General features: G+C 43.8%; 1 protein-coding gene across 3 annotated transcripts in view; it reads left to right on the top strand.

Annotated features, from left to right (window-relative positions):
• Positions 1-23,867, top strand: part of GALNT2 (polypeptide N-acetylgalactosaminyltransferase 2) — a 219,071-nt gene that overhangs the window by 92,077 nt on the left and 103,127 nt on the right. For all 3 annotated transcript variants that reach the window (XR_010726019.1, XR_010726018.1, XM_066234914.1), the window contains exon 2: positions 15,375-15,468. Coding sequence is in view for 1 of the 3 variants with exons in the window: in XM_066234914.1 (XP_066091011.1) it covers positions 15,375-15,468 (94 nt within the window). In the remaining 2 variants the exon portion in view is untranslated. The remainder of the gene's footprint in view (positions 1-15,374; positions 15,469-23,867) is intronic.

Raw genomic sequence — 23,867 nt, 5'->3', positions numbered from 1 at the left:
GGCTTTAGTTCTTTCCACAGGCTTGGGAAGTTCTTGTCTATTATTTGTTTGAATATATTCTCCATTCCATTTTCTCTCTCTTCTCCCTCTGATATACCTATTATTCTTATGTTATTCTTTTTGATGGAGTCAGACAATTCCTGTAGGGCTTTCTCATTTTTTAAAATTTTTGAGTCTCTCTCTCTTCTTCTCTCTGTTGTGCCTGAAGTTGCTTGTCTTCTATGTCACTAATCCTACCTTATATCTGGCCTGTTCTATTAGCTAAGCTTGTTACCTCGTTTTTCAGTTCATTAATTGAGTTTTTCATATCTGTTTGATTTGTTTTTATAGTTTCAATTTTCTTGGTAATATATTTTTTGTGTTCATTGAGTTGTTTTCTGATCTCCCTAAATTGCCTTTCTCTGTTTTCTTGTATATCTCTGAGTATTTTTAGGATTTCTATTTTAAATTCTCTGTCATTTATCTCCAAGGTTTCCAATATATTAAATTTTTTCTCCATAGATTTTTCCTCTTCTATCTGTGCTACCTCTCTGGCTTTTGTATCCATGATATTTGATTTCTATTTCCTTAATGGCATCTGAGGGTGGTCTTGTTGATAGCACTAATGAGAATTATTAAAGAATAAAAAGTTTTAAAAAAAAGTAAAAAAAATGGAAAAAAATTTGGAAAAAAACCCCATAATAATTTATTATTCCCCCCTCTTTCTTTCTTCTCTTTCCCCTCCTCTCCCCTCCTCCTTAGGAAAATATTGTAATGAACTGTGAATTTTATTATGCTAAATGGAACAAAAACTGCCTATAACAGAGGGCCTGAGTTGGGAGGAAGTGTTCAAGGGGCAAAAAAGGAAGTAGGGACCCACAAAATGCAAAAAAGGAAAAAACTTGGGCCAAGTATAAAATGGTTTGCTTGTAAGTGATGGTCGATTAAGAGATATAATGAGAGGGATAAGACGGAAACAGAAAAAAGGAAAAAAAAAAAACTATTGTATTAAGTGGAGCAAAAACTAAATAGAATGGAGATCCTGGGTTGGGAGGAATGCTAATGAGTTAAAAAGCAAAGTAAAAAGCACCCAAAATGCCACACACACAAAAAACTTGAGTCCCAAATTAAATAATTTGTTCGTGATTGAGGATTGAATGGGAGGAATAGTAAAAGGAGAAAAGAAGAAACTAACAGAGAGGGAGAAAGGGGAAAAGGAAAAGAAGAAAAAAGAAAAAGAATAAAAAGAGAGAGAGAGAGTTAAGGGTTTTGGAGTATAAACCTCATGGAGAGTAAGGAAGAAGAAAAGAAATAAAATGTAACACTTATGGGTAGTGTAGTTCAAGAAGAGGAAAGAATAAGACAGGCAGAGAATAAAAGGACCAAGGTGGAGGAAAAAGAAATAACAATAATAAAGGCAAGAAGATGAAAGAAACAAAAAAATAGTGGAACAAGTTATAAAGTCTGTGGATTTTTCTTGATTTTGAGAGGTTAACATCTTCTTCCTTTTTCTTTCCTCTCCCTCTTCCTGGTCGGTGACTCTGTACCCCAGGCTCTGCCCCTGTGTCACGCTTAGGTAGAGATTTGCTGTTTATGAGACTCTATGTCTATGATGATGTCATATATTAGGCTTCAGTCTTATTGGTAGTCAAGGCTTGTTAGCATTTGCAGGCTCTGACAATGAGAGAGTCCGTTTTCCCGAAGCCTTTCTCCTAGTCTTTCCTTCCTGAATTAGCAGCCTGATGATCCAGCTATGAGGCTTGCTGCTGCCTCTGCCTGGGGAGTAAGAGGCTCAGAGAGCTGGCAAATCCCCACTCTATCCCCACTCAATGCAGGGCTCTGGGTAAGGCTCTGGCAGTCAGAGCTGCCAGCGTAATCAGGCAGGGCTGGGAGCCAGTTGCTCTCAAGGTGACTTTCTATGAGCCTCCAGGCCTGTTCAGCACACCTAGCACTCTGTGGGACCACTCTCCCCAGGCTTTCCGCACTTTGTAACCTGTTTTGGCTGGGAAGAAGATGCCCTAGTCGCTGCCTGCAGTACAGGAGGTCTTAATATCTTCCAAGTCCCTCTTTTTAGCATATATCCCTGAGTATGAAAGCTCTGCCAATCAGAAGTTGCCCCCATCCCTTTAGCAAGAGGCACTAAAAAATATCACACCTCTTGTCTTAGATCGCTGAACTAGGAGAGATCTTGTCAATTAGAGCCGCGTAGGTCAGTTGAGAGGTGAGCAGACTGTGGGTTAAGCTAATTTCAGCGATTGGATCCTCCGATCTGCTCCAGAAAGGATTGCAAGCTGTCCGTGTGCCCCTCCCCCAACGCTTGATTGTTAGCTTGAATGGCTGGGTGAGGCGCCCCACCCACCCAGAGAAGCTCCGGTGTAGGGAAGTTCGCTTTGCCGCACTCCCTGTGCGCCGCTGGCAGCTGCTGCTCGGGCGCGGGCGTTAACTCGCATGGGCTGATTCACTACAGGCACACTCTTTCCTTGGCTTGAACGAACGTCAGTGCCACAGCCTAGCTTCCTCCACACTCTTAGCTCCCTCCGACTCACAGTTCCAAGTGAAAGCAGCCTTTGCTCAGGTTAGTGAGGAAGGCAGAGTGTTCCTTTGTCTGACTTATTTCCTTCAGGATTGATTATATATTTAGTCAATTTTTCACTCAATCCTACCTTCGCCTTCAGTGTGTGGAACTCCCAGACACTCCAAGGATAGATTTTTCTGTCTCTGGTTGATGAACTTGTTGAAATTTTGGGGAGATTTGTTGGTTGCACACTCCTCACGGCATCACTCTCACTAGTTTTCTAAAAAAACAAACAAACCAACAAACCCTGTGAGTCACCATCATCTTACCTACTAACCTTGACATGAATTATATATATTTTGAGCACCTCCTTCCTCAGCCTTCAGGTTGCACAGCTGTAGCCTTGGCCGTGGAGATGTGCTGGGCTCTGCAAGGAGGCCTCTTCCTCTCCCCTCACTTCTCTGCTTCATCCCTTTTTCTGACATCCAGATCTCTCCGATTTTAATTGCCCCCAAAGAGAATTGAATTGAAATATAATGTACTTGAACTGAGACTCTCCCTTTGAAAAGCAGGGTGATTTACTTTAAGGGGAGCTCAGTGTTCGGGAGAAATTGCTATATCTGCCCTGATGGGCCATCATGAGGAGTAGGAGAGACAAGAGCAGTGTTGGCCCAGGATTCCACTCACACTGGTCAGTTAGTTGTCTCTGGGCCATACTAGTAGGAAGTTCTGACTCTGTGATCATTTGTTAGTTAATAAGGGGGAGGGCTTTATTACACATTTTTCCTTTTAGTTTCTTAACCTCAGGTCCCCTGGGGCCCTTAGCATATCATTTTAGGACTCAGTTTTCTCCTGGAGATGCTCTTCAAAACAAACTCAAAATCTGATGTCAGTGGAGAATCTTCACCTGTCCACCAGTGCTGGCTCAGGAAGGAACCAAATGTACTGGCTGTAGGCCTCCAGTGGAAAGGATTTAATGAGCGAACATACTATATAGAAGGTGGTGGCACCTACTTTTGACAGGGTAGCATTGCAGCGTGGTTCTATGAGACCTAATAAACCTGTGATGAGGAAGTTGCTTTGGCACAGTGTTGAGACTGCAGTGAGGGTGCTGCCAAGCATGGAGGAATCCTAGTGGTGAAAGGAGTGAGGATGGGCATGGAACCTGGAGGTGGAGGGGAGAGCATGGTGGGACAGGGCTGACCAGGATGCCCCCTGCCTCCCTGCTGCTGCACTGGGCTAACTGCCCACTCAACTTCTCTCCTACTAGTTTTTTAACCCCCTTATCTGTTGGGATTTTTTTTTTAAATTTTAAAACACAAACACATGATTTTTACATAAGTCAGGAGCAAAGAATTTACTAAGATATGTTTTGTTTTGTAAAAAAAGATGTTTTCTAGTCGAGTTTGCTGAAATTAATCATTTATCTAAAGTAAGAGAACCTGCTTCGGCTAACATGGAGAATCCCTCTCAACAGAAGTGGAGCAGCAGTTAAGAAGCGGCTTTGCCTGAGACTCCCTGATAGGAGAAGCCAGTCCTTGGTTTACTGGAAGGGAGAGGTGGGATCAGAGCAGGCATTAAAGTGTGAGGCCATGAGTGGCTCCCTAGAGTGGCAGGTGCTCAGCTAACATGTAGGTGCTAATGCTGTCATACCCGGAGTTGGCATTCAAGGGCCTGCTGTCCGGCCTTCAGGGATGTTTATGACCTGACCCAAAAGCCATCTGGCTTCATAAACTCTTATTTTAAAGCAGGACTAAGGAAAAGCTGCATGTTAATAGCCTGCCTTATGCTCCCCGCCCTCCTGGGCCACCTACAGCTTTGGTCATTTACCATGAGCACAGGAATTTAAGATGGATTGATTGCTCTTGAAAAAAAGATTGTGGCATGAAATAGCTTGCTCCTGGGCCTGTGTCTCATTGCAAAATTGGCTTTAAAATTAGGATTTATCAAGAGACTCACCTTAGTTCCCTGAATGGCAAGAGAGTGAAGAGAGCTTAAAATGGACAGACACCCTACAAACACATAGTTGACAGACGTTGGGCCCAGGAAAGGTCAATGTAGTTATTTTATGTAAATAAGATCTATGTGCACATTTTATTTTTAATATTTTTTAAAATTTTATTTTTAGAATAGCTTTAGATTTCCAGAAAAAATGAAAAATAGTACAGAGTTCTCATATATCTGGGACCCAGTTTCCCTTACTGTTAACATCTTAACTTAGCATGATACCTGTGTGTGTGAACCCCATGTTGATGTGTTATTATTAACCCAATTTCTACTTTATTCAGATTTTCTGAGTTTTTCCACAAATATCCATTTTCTCTTCTTTCTTCTTATCCAAATACCACATCATGTCTTTAGTCATGTCTTTCTTGGCTGTGACTATTTCTCTGCCGTCCTTATTTTGATGAGCTTGACAGTCCTGGTCAGGGATTTTGTAGAATCTCCCTTATTTGGGGTTTGTATGATTCTCTCACAGTGAGACTGGTTCTGGATTTCAGGGAAGAAGACACAGGGGAAACATATGCGTACAATTTAAAAAGACAGTGACTGAGCTAATTGTAGGAGGAAAGGGGGAAGTTTAGTAGCCTGACTAGAAGAACTAGAAGAAGGGTGAAGCCTGGACCCTCCAATTGGAGAAATGTAACACGTACAATGCCTTACAGGTCAGTGGAGCTCCATCAGTTACCTCACCTCCTGGGACAGGGTAAATGTGATTTTAACTTTCCATGTCACACATTGGGAGACTGCAGCCCAAAAGGGTCACCTGAGTTGCCCAAGGTGATGGACATAGACCAGCACTGAATGCCATGCAACGACACATTTCCAAGCCTTTCCTAGTTGTATTTCAGGTGTCAAAATTTTCTAGATTGGGCAGGCTGGGCTACTGATTGGACATTTCATATGTATGTGGACATGGGGTTTTTTGTATTTTTCTGAAGTTGGAATCGGGGAGGCAGTCAGACAGACTCCCGCATGCTCCCGACTGGGATCCACTCTACATGCCCACCAGGGGGCGATGCTCTGCCCATCTGGGGCGTTGCTCTGTTGCAACCAGAGGCATTCTAGCGCCTGAGGCAGAAGCCATAGAGCCATCCTCAGTGCCCGGGCCAACTTTGCTCCAGTGGAGCCTTGTCTGTGGGAGGGGAAGAGAGAGACAGAGAGAAAGGAGAGGGGGAGGGGTGGAGAAGCAGATGGGCGCTTCTCCTGTGTGCCCTGGCCGGGAATCGAACCCAGGACTCCTGCATGCCAGGCCGACACTCTACCACTGAGCCAACCAGCCAGGGCCTGGATACAGGGTTTAAGGAGAAGATTTTGGCTAAATTAATACAGTTGGCTGAGCACACAAGGAGCGAGTGTGTAGGATGACACAGTAGACCCCCTGCTTGTCAGAAAAGTCCAGTAACCATGTTTTTGTAGCTCTTGACTTCAGTACAAGTGTCTGTTACAGCTCCCAAATGTCAAGCAGCTCCATGGTATTTCTATCCAGCCTGCTTTTCTCTGAGGGTAAACAGTAAAATAAATGAAGCACTGACCTTTATCATAATACATATTTTTATTTGAGAGGAAATGATTATGTATGTAGCAGTCTGTGACTTTGTGTCAGCAATAGCAACTTGCTCCCCTCCCGTTTTATAAACACTGTGTTTTATGAGCCAAGTTGGAGTACTGAATGTGTAACTATATACTGATAAAGCCAGTGGTTCTCAAGTCTGCCTGCGTTAGAGCTGCCCAGGGAGTAGCTAGGAAACGCCTGAGGCCGGGCCCATCCCCAGGGGCTGGGAGTCAGTTGGCTGGGGCAGGACCAGGCCTTGGAGAAAGCCTTTCTGTCTTCGGGCTCTACCTAGATCCTGGTTTGTGAACCCTCCCTATCTTTTGAGTCTTATTTGCAGAAAGTTCTGGAAACTGTCGTGAGGTTGCTGTTGGAATCTCCCCTGGGCTTTTTCACCCCGCCAGATATTGGGCCAGCTCCCTAGTGATGGACCTGGGGCAGGGGTGGAGGGAGGCAGGTTCTCATTGCTGCCCCTGCACAAAAAGCATGTTCAGAAATGGTTGAGTGAGATTGAGTGACTGAGCCAAGTGTGTTAACGTGTGTTGTATCCCCTTCCTACTCTAATGCTGATGAGGAAGAAAGATAACACTCTTGGCAGCTCTCCAAGAGAAAGAGGAACCTGTGTCTTTTATAAATGCATAGATATCCGTGTTTAAAGAGTACATGCTTCTGGTGGTAAGGGAAGTTTGCTGTGGTTCAGAGTGACCTACTAACCTACTTAAGAGTGCCTCCCCTCAGCATTCTGGCATTTTCTCAGGACCCTGAGAAAATGAGTGAGTTAAATTATGTTTGTCAGTTTGTTGCTAAATCACACACCCTATTTAGAAAATAGAAGTGTGGGTAGTGACACAATATCTCAACTGGTTTCTTCATCCTCTCTTAGGAAGACCAGGGGTTTTCCCCTGCACCACTCTGGTGGGACAGCCCCCTGAGGAATTAGAAACAATAAATAATTCTTGTGGTTCCTCTATGCCAGGGGTCTCAAACTCGTGGCCCGCGGGCCGCATGCGGCCCACCGAACAATTTTGTGCAGCCTGCAGACTAATCCACGAAATTCAAAATATTTTGGATAAAATTAAGTAAGCCTAGGGGCCTACTTGTATTTTTCATTTCTCTAGCATCCTAGCTAGATATTAGCTTAGTTAACAGCAGTTGTGATGCGAACTACAGTTTCTGGTCGTTTTGTGACACTGAGTAAACTGCATGTACGATTGTGCTTGTTGTACTGATTTTTTTTTTGTTTTCAACTGCAGTGAGAAAAGTGTTGCGTAACAGTTGCCTTTTGTAGACCTAGTGCGGCCCGCCTAACGGCTGTGATCTTGCTCTGCGGCCCACATGCTGAGTTGAGTTTGAGACCCCTGCTCTATGCATCACTTTATTGTGTGTGTGTAGGGGGGGGAGGGCTGGGTTACAGGTGGTCTCTGTCTTCAGCATCCAGACAGCAAGTTTACTCTTTAAAATTTACTTTCAAGTAAACATTTTAGTTTTGTGTCTCAGCTTGGCAGAAGCTCTTAAGAAATGGGATGTGAAAATATAAATCACATCTTTCTAACAGATCTGACAACTTGGCTTTTTTTTTCTTCAGCACTTGAATGTTGCCATGCAGATTGATTGTGGTGGTGGTAATTCCTGAACAGTCATTAAATAACGGGAAAGTAGACAGTTGTTGAGAAAAGCAATCATTCAGATGGTTATTTCTGGTAACTTAATCTGCCTCTGAGCATATGGTTTAGTCAGCCAAAATAATTTAACAGTGACAAAATGTATTTCAGTAAGGGGAGATTAAAAACAACCTATTCATTTTCTTTTTTCTTTCACAGTGGTATTTTTATCTTTGTTAACAAATACAACTTTAGCCATTTGAATTTTATGAAAGTGGTCTTTGATGATTTAGCAATACAGGGGGTCCTCGGGTTATAACACAGTTCCATTCCTAGGACAGGGACGTAACCCAAATTTTGGTGTAAATCGAAACACACCCTAGCGTAAGTCACTTACCTGTCCTAACACAGTTGTTATATCATAACCTAGAACATAAAAACACAACTAAGCCACAGAAAAAGGAAAAGAATGTAAATATACTGCACTGTACACTGTACTGTGTATTCTTCCATCATGGGCAGCCACACTAGTTTGCCCTCGTAGCCTGTAAGTACTGTAACAGCGTAAGCCAAAATACTCATGTATCAATTTTTTTAAAAGTTTTTATGGGAGTAAGCGTCGTAAACTCAAAACTTTACGTATGTCAAAACTGCCGTAACCTGAGGACCCCTGCATACCATTGTTCTTTATGATCTAGTTTTATATGTGTAAGCATGTTTATTTTGGTTGGTATTTTATAATTTAAAAACTGTACCATAGGTGGTAATCATCTGTATATTGGACTGTGGGTGACGGTCACTGTGAGAAGCAATGCCATTTTAACTGCACAGACTTGTTCCCTTTGTAACTTAATTCTTGTACTCCCAGCCTCATAGCCCCCACACTATGTAGTGGTCTGGGTACAGCCATGCTCTCCCTCCCTCGAGAATATTCTTGGCTCTCTCTGCCACTGTCAGGTCTTACTACATTGATGAATGTAGTGGTTTTAGAATATGTTCGCCAGTTCTCTGACAGTTCTCACGAAATATAGGTTGAATTCCCTTCCCCTCAAAGGTGGCTGGACATAGTGACTTGCTTCTAATGATGGTAGCGTGGTGGTGTGACAGTGTATGAGTTCCAAGACCAGGATATAAAAGGGATCCTTGGTGTCCTCCTCTCACCCTCTGTCACTTCCTTTCTCTGTCTCTGGGATCGTTTGCTCTGGGGAGGCCAGCTGCCATGTTGGGAGGACACTAGAACAGCCTTGTAGAGGGGTCTTTGGTGCGGAGCTGGGGCCTCCAGTCAACAACCCCATGAGTGACCAATCTCGGCAGCAGCCCCACCACTGCAGTCAAACCTTCAGACGGAAGCAGTCCTGGCTGACACCCTGCCTGCAGCCTCCTGGAGACCATGGGCCAGCACCATCCAGATTGCCGACCCTCAGAAGCTGTGTGAGATAAGCATATTTGTTGTTTTGAGGGAGCTTGTTTTGCATCAGTTGGTAACACAGTGTGTTGCTTAGCCTGTCTGGACCCCATTCCCCATTAGGAAAATGCAGGATTGGACTAAATAACGCCCTTAAGCAATCGGTGACCATTTCTCAGTGATCCAGACGCTGCTATTTGGCCAGCTGTTTTTCATCTGTCCCCCAACCCTGCCATTCCTCTGACCCGCCAGCAGCTTCCATGGACCTTTTTTTTTTTTTATTTTTTATTTATTTTTTTTTCCGAAGCTGGAAACGGGAAGGCAGTCAGACAGACTCCCGCATGTGCCTGACCAGGATCCACCCGGCATGCCCACCAGGGGGCGATGCTCTGCCCATCTTGGGGCGTCGCTTTGCCGCAATCAGAGCCATTCTAGCACCTGAGGCAGAGGCCACAGAGCCGTCCTCAGTGCCCAGGCAAACTTTGCTCCAATGGAGCCTTGGCTGCGGGAGGGGAAGAGAGAGACAGAGAGGAAGGAGAGGGGTAGGGGTGAAGAAGCAGATGGGCGCTTCTCCTGTGTGCCCTGGCCGGGAATCGAACCCAGGACTCCTGCATGCCAGGCCGACGCTTTACCACTGAGCCAACCGTCCAGGGCCCATGGACCCTTTTCTTCGAAGCAAACCCTCCCCTCCACAGTGAGTCACTTTTGTCTCCAGCAAAAGCCAAGTCTACTCTTTATTTATTATTTCTTATTTGGAAACAGATCATGTTGTTAATATAATGGGAGACTATTTTCCTAATAATTAAACCTACATTTACAGTCAATTAATTTTCATAACTACCCAGTAAACCAACCAATTGGATTTACTGTTTCTGAAATGTCACTTTATTAAAAGTCAGTGCTCTTTTATCTACTCTGAAATAGGCTGACCTTGGCCGCTGCTCTGATTGTGGCAGCTAAGCAGACACCACTCTGTCACTTGTGTCCGTCTGATCTCACTCCTGGTCTGAGTTAGTTTCGTTTGTGCATCTGGTAGTAGACAGCTCCTGTTGTAAGAATCATGCAGGCAGGTCACATGTCTTGGGGTTTAGACTATAAGAATGGACCAAATTCAAATTCCTGATAACGACTGCTGGCTTCGGTAAGCCAGTTAGCAGGAGGACAGGAATTAGAGTTTGCATTCTCTGAAATGCTAGTTAACATAGAAAAGAAGTCTCAGGGTCTTTCTCTGGGTGTGGATGAACCACCCCTGCGGTCCTGATGCTGAGGCTGGGCAGGCAGCAGTACCCCCTGCTCCATGCGGCTTGATTTGGTTGGCAGAGTCCTAGACCCCTGGTTAAACTGCCCTGACAACTCGGCATTCTGTCAGAGCCCTGATCCCACCTTGTCTGTATTGGTCTGAAGCATCGTCTATCTGTGAGTTAGTCATTATGCACTTTGTGCCAACCTCCCTCTGTGGGGGGGGGGGCATGAAAAATAAAGCAGAGATGGTCTACACCCTGGGAAATAACAGCATGCTTACCTGTGGATCACTGGCTGTGAATTCTCTGCAACTTTTGAGCCAGTGTCAAACCACATCATTACTCCTCAATCTCAGCAGCTTATATACTTGTCACTGAAAAGAGGGTCTGTCCGTCCTTTAACAGGGAGAAAAGTGGATCACTTGATAGCACCTCCTGGATACCACTGAGTGTGAGAGCCTTCTCCATGCATTTGTGTTGAGTACCTTTCCAGTTTCAACAGAGCCTCTGCTGGTGTGAAGTCTCATAATGCATGTAAATGGATGGGGGGCTGTCCTAATAAGAAGCTTCCATTGCAGAGTGGGCAAAGCCAGGAAAATCAGTCTGAGAAGTAGGGTGAGGGGTTTTTTCCAACTGCATTTATTATTGAGCAACAACCATAAGACTTTCACTGCTCGTGGTGCTGTAAGGACACAACAGAAACGTTGTGTCCTGCCCTCCAAGGACCTGAAATGGATTTGGATCCTTTACGTTTGTGCAATAGGCAGAAAGTATAATAAAGTGCTGAGTATATCTGCACAGCTGTGCTCGAGCAGGGAGGTCGCTTGGGCATTTAGCCAGCGTCCCCGTGTCCGGGAAGTTAGGTGTGATTTACTCAGACCCCCACGGTCTTTGGCAAAGCCGTGGCTAGAACCTGAGGCTCTGGCTTCTAGGCCAGGGCTCCTCCCAACATGCCATGTGTCCTACTTGTCCCTTAAATGTGGGTGTCTCCCACTGCCCCTGTTCTCACGGCTCATATTTTTATCGCTGACTATCACTCCTGTCTGTGAAATGTTCACATCATAAGCCTACCACCTCTGCTACCCACCTTCCTCCCTCCCTCCCCCCCCTCCCATCCTCCTCTTGCCCCCCCTTGCAGCTCTGCCCATCTCCTGCTGCTGCTCTAGGACTTTAGGCCACTGCCTTCCCTTGCTGCGTTGCCATAATGGCCTCCTGGCTTCTCTTTCGTCCTCTCCAGTCTGCTCCCTCTTTTTTTTTTTTTTGTATTTTTCCGAAGCTGGAAACGGGGAGGCAGTCAGACAGACTCCCGCATGCACCCGACCGTGATCCACCCGGCATGCCCACCAGGGGGTGATGCTCTGCCCATCTGGGGCGTCGCTCTGCTGCAATCAGAGCCATTCTAGCACCTGAGGCAGAGGCCACAGAGCCATCCTCAGTGCCTGGGCAAACTTTGCTCCAGTGGAGCCTTGGCTGCGGGAGGGGAAGAGAGAGACAGAGAGGAAAGAGAGGGGGAGGGGTGGAGAAGCAGATGGGCACTTCTCCTGTGTGCCCTGGCCAGGAATCGAACCTGGGACTCCTGCACGCCAGGCCGACACTCTACCACTGAGCCAACCGGCCAGGGCCATATCTTTTTTTTTTTTTAAGGAAGGAAAGAGAGAGAGAGGTGGGCTGAAGAGCAGGAAGCATTAACTTGTAGTAGTTGCTTTGTATATGTGCCTTGACCAGACAAGCCCAGGATTTCAAACCAGTGACCTTAGCATTCCAGGTCGACACTTGATCCACTGCTCCACCACAGGTCAAGCTTCTCAGCCTATCTTGCCACGTCCATGGCTTCCCATTTTCTAGCTTTCATTTCTTCCTTCCAGCTGGAGCCATCCTCTCCCTACCCCGACCTTCACCCCCACTATTTTCTCCTTGCCAGGTCAGTTCTTGATGCCTGGGATCTCACGTGCAAGCTTCCCAGTGCTCTTGCGGGCCTCCCCACCCTCTCCCTGTGTAGGGTGTGTGGCACTGCCATCATTGCCTGGCGCTTGTCTGAGCCTGTGTGTGAACACTCAACCAAGGTGAAGCTGTGTGGTCTCCACGGTATCTCTAGGGACTTGTTACTATCCACCCAAGGCTGTGGGAATGGAAAATGACAAATGTCTGGAAGCTGTGGACGGGTGGTGGGTGGTGTGCACACAGGCTGTCTCAGCTAGTGGATCCAGTCAGTCATCCTGAGCCGTCAGCACCTGCAGTGATCATGCATCCTGAGATGAAAAGGTAAGGCATTGTTTTAGTCTAATTTTGGCTATCTAGCTGGCGGAGGGGGAAGCTGCTTTATCTGAAGGCAATTGGAATGATTGAGACCATGGGCTTCAGTACTGATTCTCTGTGGTTCACATCTAGCCTTGCTATGTATTGTTTGTTACTTAAACCTTCAGTGCCTCGACTTGGCCTCCTCATCTGTGAAATGGGGTAGTAACAGCACTATGAGGAAGATCAGTGCATGTGTGGTGTCTAGAATGGGGCTTGGCCCCTTGTTATACTGTGTGAGTATCAAATAGCAGCTGAAGTGGCCCCTGCTTTTTCTGTTCCTCTTTGTCATGGTCATCGTTTTACTCAAATGTATCCCTAGATTTTTATGATATTGTGCAAATTAGCCTCTTGTAATTTAGTTTAAATGGAACCTTCGATTGCCATCCTTATCCTGATTTATAAAGGGCCAACTTGTTCTTCTTACCCGCTGTATAATCTGGACAAATTGCTTAACCTCTGATTATCTGTGTCCCCACTGTGAAACAGGAATTATACGATATTAAATCTGTCGCAGGGATGAGACACTGTCTGTGCACAATGCTGGTGCATGGCAAGCATTCATAAACGGCACTTAACCATTATTTTACCTGCTTGCAAACTATGTCATGCCCTCGTTACACACGGTCTTTGTCTCTGGCCACAGTTTTATGATGGACATGGTTGACTGGGGAGCGGGAAGGGAGGTGAATGTTACATATGGACTAGTCAGTCTTGTTGGTAAGAATAAACATTTATTTCCTGAGAAAACATTGATGCATCTGTTGATTTGGTGAACTCTACAGATAATACCTTGATTGTTCTTACATGTAGAAAAGACTGAAGTCATGAGTTCCTCTAGCAATGTCCGCTTTTGGATTTTTTCAAGTATAAGGTTAAATGGTTTGACCATTTAAGGTTAATGGTATGTAGTAGGCCTGCAAACAAAAATTACTAGCCAGAAAATGCAACAGGCAAGCTACAAAATAAAACATTAATAATGCTTAATTAAAAGCCTACCGGTGTGACTCGGTATCGTCATTACTTGCTGAATTTAGCATTCACAATTATGTCCTAATAGCGCATTTGCCAAAATTGCTGCAAAAACATTGCAATAGTAAATTGAAAAATTTATTAATAACCAAATAATCTCAAAAGGCAAATTATAAATAATTTAAATTTAAACAATTTTTGCAGGAAAAAAATTTAAACAATTTTTGCAGGAAAAAAATTTAAATCAGGGTACAGATGCATCTCAATGCAATTGTTAGGATGTGTGGGATAGGATCTTCAAAAATCTCAGTAGTTGGGGGACTTGAGAGGCCTTGTGATGGAGGGGGTTGGTGGCTGGGACCACTGGGTGCAGGGGGGTCCCTCTTGCCAGCCCACTGTGAGTTGCCCTCCAGGAGGATGTTTCCATGATGGCCCTGATGGCTCTTTCACTGCAGAGGCAACAAAGGAAAAGCTGGCCTCCAGGGGGCAGGGCCTCAGCACCATTTACCTTCCATTACTGTACCTTTTGAGTCAAAATGCAGGTTATTGGCAGAGAAACTTGCATTTGGGGAAAATGTACGATCTAGCTCAGCCCCAGGGATTTTGCTTCTTGGGGATTTCACTTTACATTTTAAAAAGCCCAACAGTCTCCAGTGGTCAGCTTATACACAGCACCCAGTCCCTGCTGGTTTGAGGGGAATGCTGGTTGAATAACCCATACAGGATGGGCTGGTCTGCTCTGAAGGGGGGACCAATGCTGCAGACAGTCCTCATAGCATCTGGCCAGTGGACAATACTTGGCTCACAGAAGTTTGTGTGGGTCAGTTACTAGCTGGAGAGTGTTTCTGAGGTGTTTCAGATTTGGGCTATAGACAGAAACCCTTATTTATTCACAGGAGTCAGATTCCAAGGACTGAAAAATAAATTTAGCTCTGTGGTCCTGTAGTTGCTATTTAATTTGATTTAATGTTGATAGATTAGAGAAAATTGCGCAGATGAGTTGAGTACCTTCTACCAGAGCTTATATCTTATTTTGGTTTCGTGTTAAGCCCTGGATGTGCACCTCTGTCCCTGTGGCAGCCCTGTGAGGGTAAGCCCTAGGAAAAACCCGATGGGTCTTTCCTCTCCTTCTACTGTTATGTTACTGAGTGGAATGAAACAAATCATTTAACAACCTTTGAGGAGGGCCCTGTGGGACAGTCTGGTACTAGGGCATCTTTAAACCATCTAAGATGTCTGGAGAGCTCCCCTGATTTTCATCTCTTTAATTTAATCACTATTCTGACCTGTACTGGCACAGTGGATAAAGCATTGACTTGGAATGCTGAGATTGCCGGTTTGAAACCCTGCGCTTGCCTGGGAGTTGATGCTTCCCGCTCCTCCCTCCCCTTCTCTCTCTTTCATCTCTCTAAAATGAATAAATGAAGTCTTTAAAAAATAATAATAATAATTTAAGCACCATTAAATTCTTTTATTTAATTCATTTCCCCTAGCTCCCTTCCCTTCCCTCACAGATCTGTGGAGCCCTGGGAGTTTCAGTAGTATTTCTTTCTCATACATATACAATACAGTTATAAAATGAAAGAGAGAAATGCAAATTCTCCCTTAGAAAAGGCCATTTGCACACTTTTCTCCCCTTGCTTTCTCTTCCACTAGAGTTCTCGGATGCAGGTCCCGGAGATGGAGATTCTCTGCCACTCATCATTGCGTCTCCAGGGCTCACTGGCGTCATAGGGCTCACTGTTTATGGAACTGATGAATGAAAGTGTGCTTGATGTACCAATCAACTCGTTTTGTGTTTTTGTTTCCCTAGGAGGACTGGAATGAAATTGACCCAATTAAGAAGAAAGACCTTCACTACAGCAACGGGGATGAGAAAGCGCAGAGCATGGAGACCCTCCCTCCAGGTACTACAGCGCCCCTGTTCAGTCTTGAGCCAGTGGTCGGGAAGTCATTTTACCCGCTGACTGTGAATGAGCTGAATGTGGTGGAGTTCAGAGCATGTGTCCTGTGGGGCAGAGAGTGGATTCCATAGGGCAGAGGGAGACAGTGTCTGAGCGCCATGTTTTTCTGACTTCCTTTGGGCCGATTAGTGGGTGATGAAGTAAGTTTACTGGCAGGAGGGGCAACTAAAATTTGTTGAAAGAAAAAGTAGGATGAAACAGAAAATATAGAGTGGTATGTATCAGTTCCCAGCAGTTTTAGGTTCATAGCAATACTGAGCAGAAAGTACAGAAATTTCTGCACCCCTTGCCCCCACACGTGTACAGCCTTCCTCACTATCAGTACCCCTCACCAGTGGGGTGCATTTGTTAAAGTCGCCTGATATGCCATGATCACCTAGAGTCCATGGTTTACACTAGGAGTCACTCTTGGTGTTGTATATTCAGTGACACTAACCTACCACTATAGTATTATAAAGAATAGTTTCACTGTTCTAAAAATTCTCTGTGCTCTGCTGTTCTTCCTTTCCCCATCTCCCTAATCCTGGGCAAACACTGATCCTTTTACTGTCTCCATGAAGGTCCTTTCCCAGAATGTCCTATAGTTGGAATTGCATGATATGTAGATTGGCATCTTTCACTTAGTCATGCACATAGAAAGTTCCTTTGTATCTTTTCTTGGCTCGTATAGCTTGGTTTATCACTGAATAGGATTTTATTGTCTGGTGTACCAAAATTTATTCATTCATTCCCTGACTAAAGGACATCTTGGTGGCTTCCAAGTTCTGGTAATTGTAAATAAAGCTGCTTAAACATCTGTGTGCAGCAGGTTTTTGTGCGGACATAAGTTTTTAGTTCATTTCAGTGACTACTAGGGAGTGCAACTGCTGGATCATATGGTAGGGATATGTTTATTTATGTGAGAAGCCGCCAAAGTATCTTTCAGAAGGGGCTATGCTGTTTTGCATTCCCACGGGCAATGAATGAGCATTCCTTTTGTTCCACACCCTCAGCAGCACTGGGTATTGTCGGTGTTCTTCCTCTTGTCCACTCTAATAAATTGGAAGAGGTACCTCGTAGTTTTAATTAGCATTTCCTTGACAACATGATGTGGAGTATCTTTTCAGATGTTTATTTGCCATCTGTGTACTTTCTTTGGTGAGGTGTCCATGTCTTTGGTTCATTTTTTAATTGGGTGGTTCATTTTCTTATTAAGTTTTAAAGAGTTCTCTGTATATTTTGGATAACAGTTCTTTATCAGATTCGTTGTTCGCAAATATTTCCTCTTGGCCTGTGGCTCGTCTTCTCATTCTCTTGACACTGTCTCCCAGAGCATAAGAATTTAATTCTAATAAAGTTGAGCTTACCAGCTCTTTCATGGATTTTGTCTTTGATATTGTATCTAAAATGTGACCCCCATATCCAAGGTCACTTAGATTTTTTTTTTCTTTGTTGTCTTCTAGGAGTTTTATAATTTTGAGCTCCATATTTAGGTCTGTGATTCATTTTGAGTTAATATTTGAGAAGGGTGTAAGGTTTGTTTCTAGATTTTTTTTTTCTTGCATATGGATGTCCACTTGTTCCAGCACTGTTTGTTGAAAAGATTGTCTTTGCTCCATTGTCAAAGATGACTTAACTATTTATGTGGGTCTATGTCTGGGTCCTCTATCCTATTCTATAGATCTGTTTTTCCATTTTTTACCAAATATTACTCTCTTTTAATTATGTTAGCTTTCTATTAAGTCTTAAAGTTGGGTAGTGTCAGTCCTCCAACTTTGTTCTTCCCCTTCAATATTGTGTTGGCTATTCTAAGGGTTTTTTTTTTTTTTGCCTTTCTGTATAAATGTTAGAATCAGCTTGTTGATATCCACAAAATAACTTGGTGGGATTTTGATTTGGGTTGTGTTACATCTAAAGATTAAGTTGGTAAGAACTAACTAACATCTTGACAATATTGACTCTTCAGTATGTCTCCATTTATTTAATTCTTTTTAAGAAGGTTTTTTTTTAATTTAAATTTATTAATTTTAGCAAGAAACAAAGGGAAAGAGAGAGAGAGAGAGAGAGAGAGAGAGAGAGAGGAACATGAATCTATTTCTGTATGTGCCCCGACCAGGGATCAAACTGGCAACTCTGCTTCAGGATGATGCTCTAACTAACTGAGCCATAAGGCCAAGGCCATTTATTTAATTCTATAAAAAAAATTTTTCTTTAGAGTTTTATAGTTTTGCTCATATAAACTTTATGCCTATTTTGTTAGATTTATACCAAAGTATTTTATTTTGGGATGTGCTAATGGAAATGATATTGTGCTTTTAATTTCAAAAATCAGATGTTCATTGTTCATTGACTTTTGTATAATAACCTTGTATCCTGCAACCTTGTTATAATTACTTATTAGTTCCAAGAGTTCTTCGTTGATTCTTTCAGATTTTCTATATAGATAATCATGTCATCAGCAAGTAAAGACCATTTACTTCTTTTTTCTCAATCTGTATTACACTTTTGGTTTACTTGTCTTACTGCAGTAGCTAGGACTTCTAGTACAATCTTGAAAAGGAGTGGTGAGAGAGGTTATTTTTGCCTTTTCCCTGATGAACGTTCTAGTTTCAGCCTGACCTATGGTGGCTCGGTGGATAAAGCATCAACCCAGAACGCTGAGTCACCAGTTCAAAACCCCAGGCTTGCCTGGTCAAGGCACATATAGGAGTTGATACTTCCTGCTGTTCCCCCCCCCCCCCTCTTCCCCTTCCCAAACATGAATAAATAAAATCTTTTTTAAAAGTTCTAGTTTCTCACCATTAAGTATGATGTTAACTGTAGGTTTCTTGTAGATGTTCTTTATCAAGTTGAAGAATTGTACCCTCTACTCCTGGTTTGCTGAGAGTTTCTATTATGAATGATTGTTGGATTTTGTCAGATGCTTTATCTGCGTCTATTAACATGATGATACAGTTTTTCATCTTTAGTCTCTAATGTGATGGATTTCATTAATTGATTTTCATTTGTTGAACCAACCAGCCTTGCATACATGGGATAAATCCTACTTGATCATGATATATAATTGCTTTTATATATTGTTGGATTCAATTTGCCAATATTTGGTTGAGGATTTTTACATCTATACTCGTGACGGATTGGTTTGTAGATTTTTCTTGAAATGTCTTTGTCTTGTTTTGTTATTAGGGTAATGTTGACCTCATAGAATTAGCTAGGAAGCATTCTCCCTATTTCTGTCTTCTGGAAGAGATTGTAGAGAATTAGTATAATTTCTTCCTTAAATATTTGATAGAATTCATCAAAGAACCCATCTAGACCTGGTGCTTTCTGTTTGGAAGGTTAATAAATATTGATACAATTTCTTTAATAGATATAGGTCTATTGAAATAGTCTATTTGTTCTTGTCTGATTTTTGGTAGATTGCATCTTTCAAGAAATTGATCCATTCATCTAGGTCCCTGAGTGGCAAACTGCAGCTTGCGAGCCACATGCGGCTTTTTGGCCCCTTGAGTGTGGCTCTTCCACAAAATACCACATGCGGGCACTACCTCGATAAGAAATGTAACTACCTATATAGTTTAAGTTTAAAAAATTTGAATCTCAAAAGCAATTTCAATCATACTGTTGATATTTGGCTCTGTTGAGAAATATCCATAGTGTTCCTTTATTCTCCTTTTAATGTCCATAGGATCTGTAGTGATGTCCTTAACATATTCATCATAGTTGTTTTAGATTCCTGGTAGGATAATTCCAACATTCCTGACATATTTGAATCTGACTTTGATGTCTGCTTTGTCTCTTTATACTGTTCTTTGGTTTTTGGTTGTTGTTTTTTGTTTGTTTGTTTGTTTGCCTTTTAGTATGCCTTGTGATTTTTTTCCCTCTTACAAGCCAGGTATACTGTACCAGGTAAAAGGAAGTCCAGGAAATAGGGCTTTGGTGATGTGGTAGTGAGGTGTAGGGGGAGGGAAAACATTCTATGTTTATATGATGTCTTGATCTTTTAGTGAGCCTCTGTCCTCAGGCTGTAAACCTCACAAATTGCTTCTCAGTTTTTCTCCCATTTACATGGAACAGGATGGCTACAGTTAAGTGAAATTGGGTATTTCCCTTCTCCCATGTGGAAGGCTAGGATAGTCTGTGGTTGTTGGGTGCTTACCTTCCTCCAGGTTGGTTAGGCTCTGATAAACCCAGTTAGGTAGGCTCTGGTGAAGTACTTTCTCTTGAGGGCAGGCCTTGTTAAAAACAAATATCTAGTCTATTTCAAAACTGTTTCTCTTCCCCCTCCCTCCTGGAAGCAAGAGGGGAATCTGTCTTCACTGAGAAATATGGTTAAGCTCCAAGAGGTAGAACTCACAATTGTGCCCCCCATTACTGGCCCCTGGAGTTTTTATCTCTCAGACTTCTCCACAGTGAGCCCCCAGCAATTATTCACTCAAATACCAGTTCCCACAGAGGTTGCTACTCAAGTAAGTTGTGATTCTCTCTGGTCATCTGTTGGTCTCTACAGGTTTTAGAGCAGTAGTCTGCCCCATGACCTCGCTTCTCTGAGAGATCTAAAAAGAATGGTTGACTTTTCAGCTTGTTTAGAGTTTTACTTATTGTTAGGAGAGAGTGATGACTTCCAAGCTTCTTACATGCTGGACTGGAAATTGGAAGTTGGTTCATGAAATTTTTGCTTTGATGATGAGTTTATATATTTGTATTTCTTACTGGGTTGGACAAGCATTGGCCAGGGAGTCCAGGCCCTTCTTGTACCTTCCCAATTGTCCCAGCTACACTAGACATGGGGGGAGGGGGCAGGGAGAAGGGAGAGAGAGTGCATTGGACGTCTCTGTTAGGTCTGTCCTATGCACTTCTTCCCTGACTCCTGGGTGAGTCATGAAGCCCTGAGCCACAGTTCCTTCCAATGTGAAACAGGCATTGCCCATGCGCTGGGGAGCGCCCTAATAGAATAGTTAGCTAATAAGCATTTCTTTATTATAATAATAGGATATACTTCTGCTGTGTGGATTAATGAGACTTCCTGTGGATTATCTTCTATTAAAAATACCAGTGTTCTGGTAGATTTTAAGGCATATATGGAGAGGGAGGGAGAAGCCATCTTAAAACCTTGTACTAGATATGACTATTAAGAGCCATACTCTTTCAATTTAATCTGGCATTGACCCTGGCTGTCATATTCTTAACTGTTATAGAATTGTCTTTCTTATTTTCAAAGAACTAGGAATGTACTAATTACTCTCTTTTTTGAATTATTACTAACTTTTAATGTTTATTTTATTGATTTTAGAGAGAGGAAGGGAGAGAGAGAGAGAGAAAGAGAGAGAGAGGAACATCTGTTTTCTGTATGTGCCCTAACCGGGGATCAAACAGGCAACCTCTGCACTTCGTAATGATGCTGTAACCAACTGAGCTATCTGGCCAGGGCAAATTATTATTAACTTTTGATGCACAAACTATATCATATTTTTATTTTCCAAAGGATTTTCTCTTTTCTGTGTGTGTTGAAACCTTTTTTTCTTACCGAACTAGCACACATGTGATTTTTGTCCTGTAGAAATTATTTTGCTATGGTTAAGAAATATATTTTCCTCAAGAATAATGGACACAGCTAGATTGTTGTGCTTTGCAAGTAACCACTGGTTATAACACTTTATACTGTGTGAGGCTTCCTGTGTTCTGTGTGTTGGATGTCTAGTAGTGTAGACAGGCGGGTGGGAGGAGGTAGCACTAAATCGAATATAGGAGCCTGGTGTCTCTCAGCATGGCCACAGAACCCCTGACAGATGAAGGAGCCAGGTCTAAGAGAGCACTGATGCCTCAGGCCTCCAACTGTTTTGATCATACACCCTGTGCATAAAAGTATTGTGAATATAAACTCCCCTATCCCCGTATATGTTAAAATACTCATAAAGTATACACACATCACCATACTAATCTACTGATACATTCTAAAGCATATTTTAAACAAGATATTATAAAGGATGGGGAAAGATACCTGAAGATGTCTGCTGTCTTCTTCCTGTGCCCCAGACGATTGTCTTTATGTGGCCCTGCCCTGGGGACCACTGCTCTTGGGTCAGCCATGGCCATACAAGCCCAGCTTATTGTTATAAGTGGATTTCTTGTCTCAGCCCACCCTAGTTTGGGGTAGAATTTGTAATTTTGATAAAGTTCACCAGCAGAGTGGCTGACGCAGACGGAAGGCCTGGAGAGTCCTGGTCATGACCCTCAGTTTGTGTTGGGAGCCCAGTCCTCCACGTTTGGCAAGAAGTCCCTGGGGCTTGAGGCAAATGGGCCACGTTCTTCCCGGAGGGCTTTGTGAGAGGTGTACAGGGGCAGGACTGCAAATATGAGCAGCGGTCACTGCATTTATAAGCAACCCAAATCCAGTGTTTGCCTTCAGGAGCCTCATGATTTCTTTACCAGGTGCTTCAGTCAAAATCCATAAAATCTATAGAAGATGTCTCATAACTAGGGTGAGATATGTGGTCAGCATCCTTTGTCAGTTTTATTTATTTTGGTCCCATGGTTGCTGGAGCGACCAGGCATGCTTGTGTCCTCACTCAGCTCACATAGGCCAGGAGTTCTGTCAAATCGCCCCAAGTTCAGGGGCCCTCCTTTTCCCTTTGTAGAAGTAGGCGTCATCTGGGTCCCAGCAGCTTGGGTGTCAAGAGAGTTCTCGGCAAATTAACTAAAGAAAGGAAGGTGGGCCTGACCTGTGGTGGCGCAGTGGATAAAGCGTCAACTTGGAACACTGACGTCGCCGGGCAACCCTGGGCTTGCCTGATCAAAGCACATATGGGAGTTGATGCTTCCCGCTCCTCCCCCTGTTCTCTCTATCTCTTCCCCACCCCCTCCTCTCTAAAGTGAATTTTTTTAAAGTGTTTTTTTCAAAAAAGGAAGGAGCACTTTGCTTTCTCTCCTACCAGGTGAGCTTCCAGAGGCTGAGGTCATGACCTTAGGGACAGTCCTCCACCCCCTGCCCCCACCCCCACTTCAGGGACACAACAGCTCAGCGTTCTTCAGTTGGACATGTTCTTCCAGGGCTGCTGCTTTCTAGAAGTTGAGGTGAAGCTACCAGATCCTTGCACTCCTGAGCATGTTAGCGTAGCATACCTCACATCTTCTTCTGGGCTTTTCTCATTTCCATAATCCCAGCAGCAGAGGACCTGGAATGTGAGAGGCCCAGGACAGCGGCTTGGCAGCTGGGGGATCAGGGATGGGACTCAGTGGTCAGCACCGCCACCAGTTATCTGGCCTTAGCAAAGCCAGTGACGGACGGCAGTTTTATATGCCTTATCTGTCAAACAGGGGCCCTTGCTAGCTCTGAGAGCCCTTGATTTTGATGTTTGACTCTCCATATCCGATTTCCTTTTAATCTCTCCTCCCAGATCAGTAGCGCCCATCTTATTGTCCTCTAGATGGGGTAGGAATATATCCACGTTCTCCCCACCTCCGCCTCTGGTACCAAATTTCAGGTCTAGAGCAGACAGACTTTTGCCCTGAGATCGGTGCCTCTATGTCTGCAGCAGTTGGAACCACTGAATTCTTTTCAATGTCTGTTTTCAAGGTTTGTTTTAAATAGAGTGTTTATACTTTTTTTTTTTTCTGAAAATCTATTGGCTGGAGATAAATTTTATCTTTTTTCCCCCCTGGTTATGGAAAAAGCTCTGTGGTTTGAAAACTTAGCTTCTCTCAGTAATTCTCGTTCCCCGTCCTGTTCTCTTGTGTCCTTGGCACCTCTAGTCTGGTGGTGAGACTAGTGGTCAGGACACCACTGGTGCAGAAGGACCAGTAAAGGAACAGGGTCCACCTGGGCTTAAAAGGTCAGGATCTGTCTCTGATGGAGGTCCTTGGAGGGAGCTGTCACCCTGTAGCCTCAGGCTGTGGCCCTGAGAACAGATCTTCTTTTTGCCATGTGAAGCCGGAGTATCATTCTGGTTCATTAGTAGCTGCTACAGAGGGCGAGGCCTCGGAGAGACATGGGTAGGGAGAGAGTTGAGAAGGGACAGTCAAAATTAAGTTTTGGGTTCCCTGGCAGTCCCCTCCCATACTCTGCTGTGTTGGACCCCACCCCTGCTGCTTCATTACCCAAGACATTCGATTTCTCAAAACAGAAACTGCTCATGTTCACATAGAGATGAATGAAATAGGATGGATGGCGTATGTGAACCAGAACTGAACTCCCAGGTGTGAATGGAAACGATTTTGCGTTTCTAGCTCCCAGCGGCTGGGAGGAAGATGAGGTGGACCACTGTGTGTTTGCTTGTTCAGTACTGCTGCAGAATGAGGGAAGAGATGCTCCCCTAACCTTTCCAACTCCCCGGGACTTAATGGGTCTGGCACTGTGTATTGTT

This window comes from Saccopteryx bilineata, chromosome 1 (genome assembly GCF_036850765.1).
Source record: "Saccopteryx bilineata isolate mSacBil1 chromosome 1, mSacBil1_pri_phased_curated, whole genome shotgun sequence".
Classification (NCBI taxonomy): domain Eukaryota; kingdom Metazoa; phylum Chordata; class Mammalia; order Chiroptera; family Emballonuridae; genus Saccopteryx; species Saccopteryx bilineata.
The sequence above is the reverse complement of the archived record's forward strand: the minus strand, read 5'-3'. Positions and strand labels throughout refer to the sequence as shown.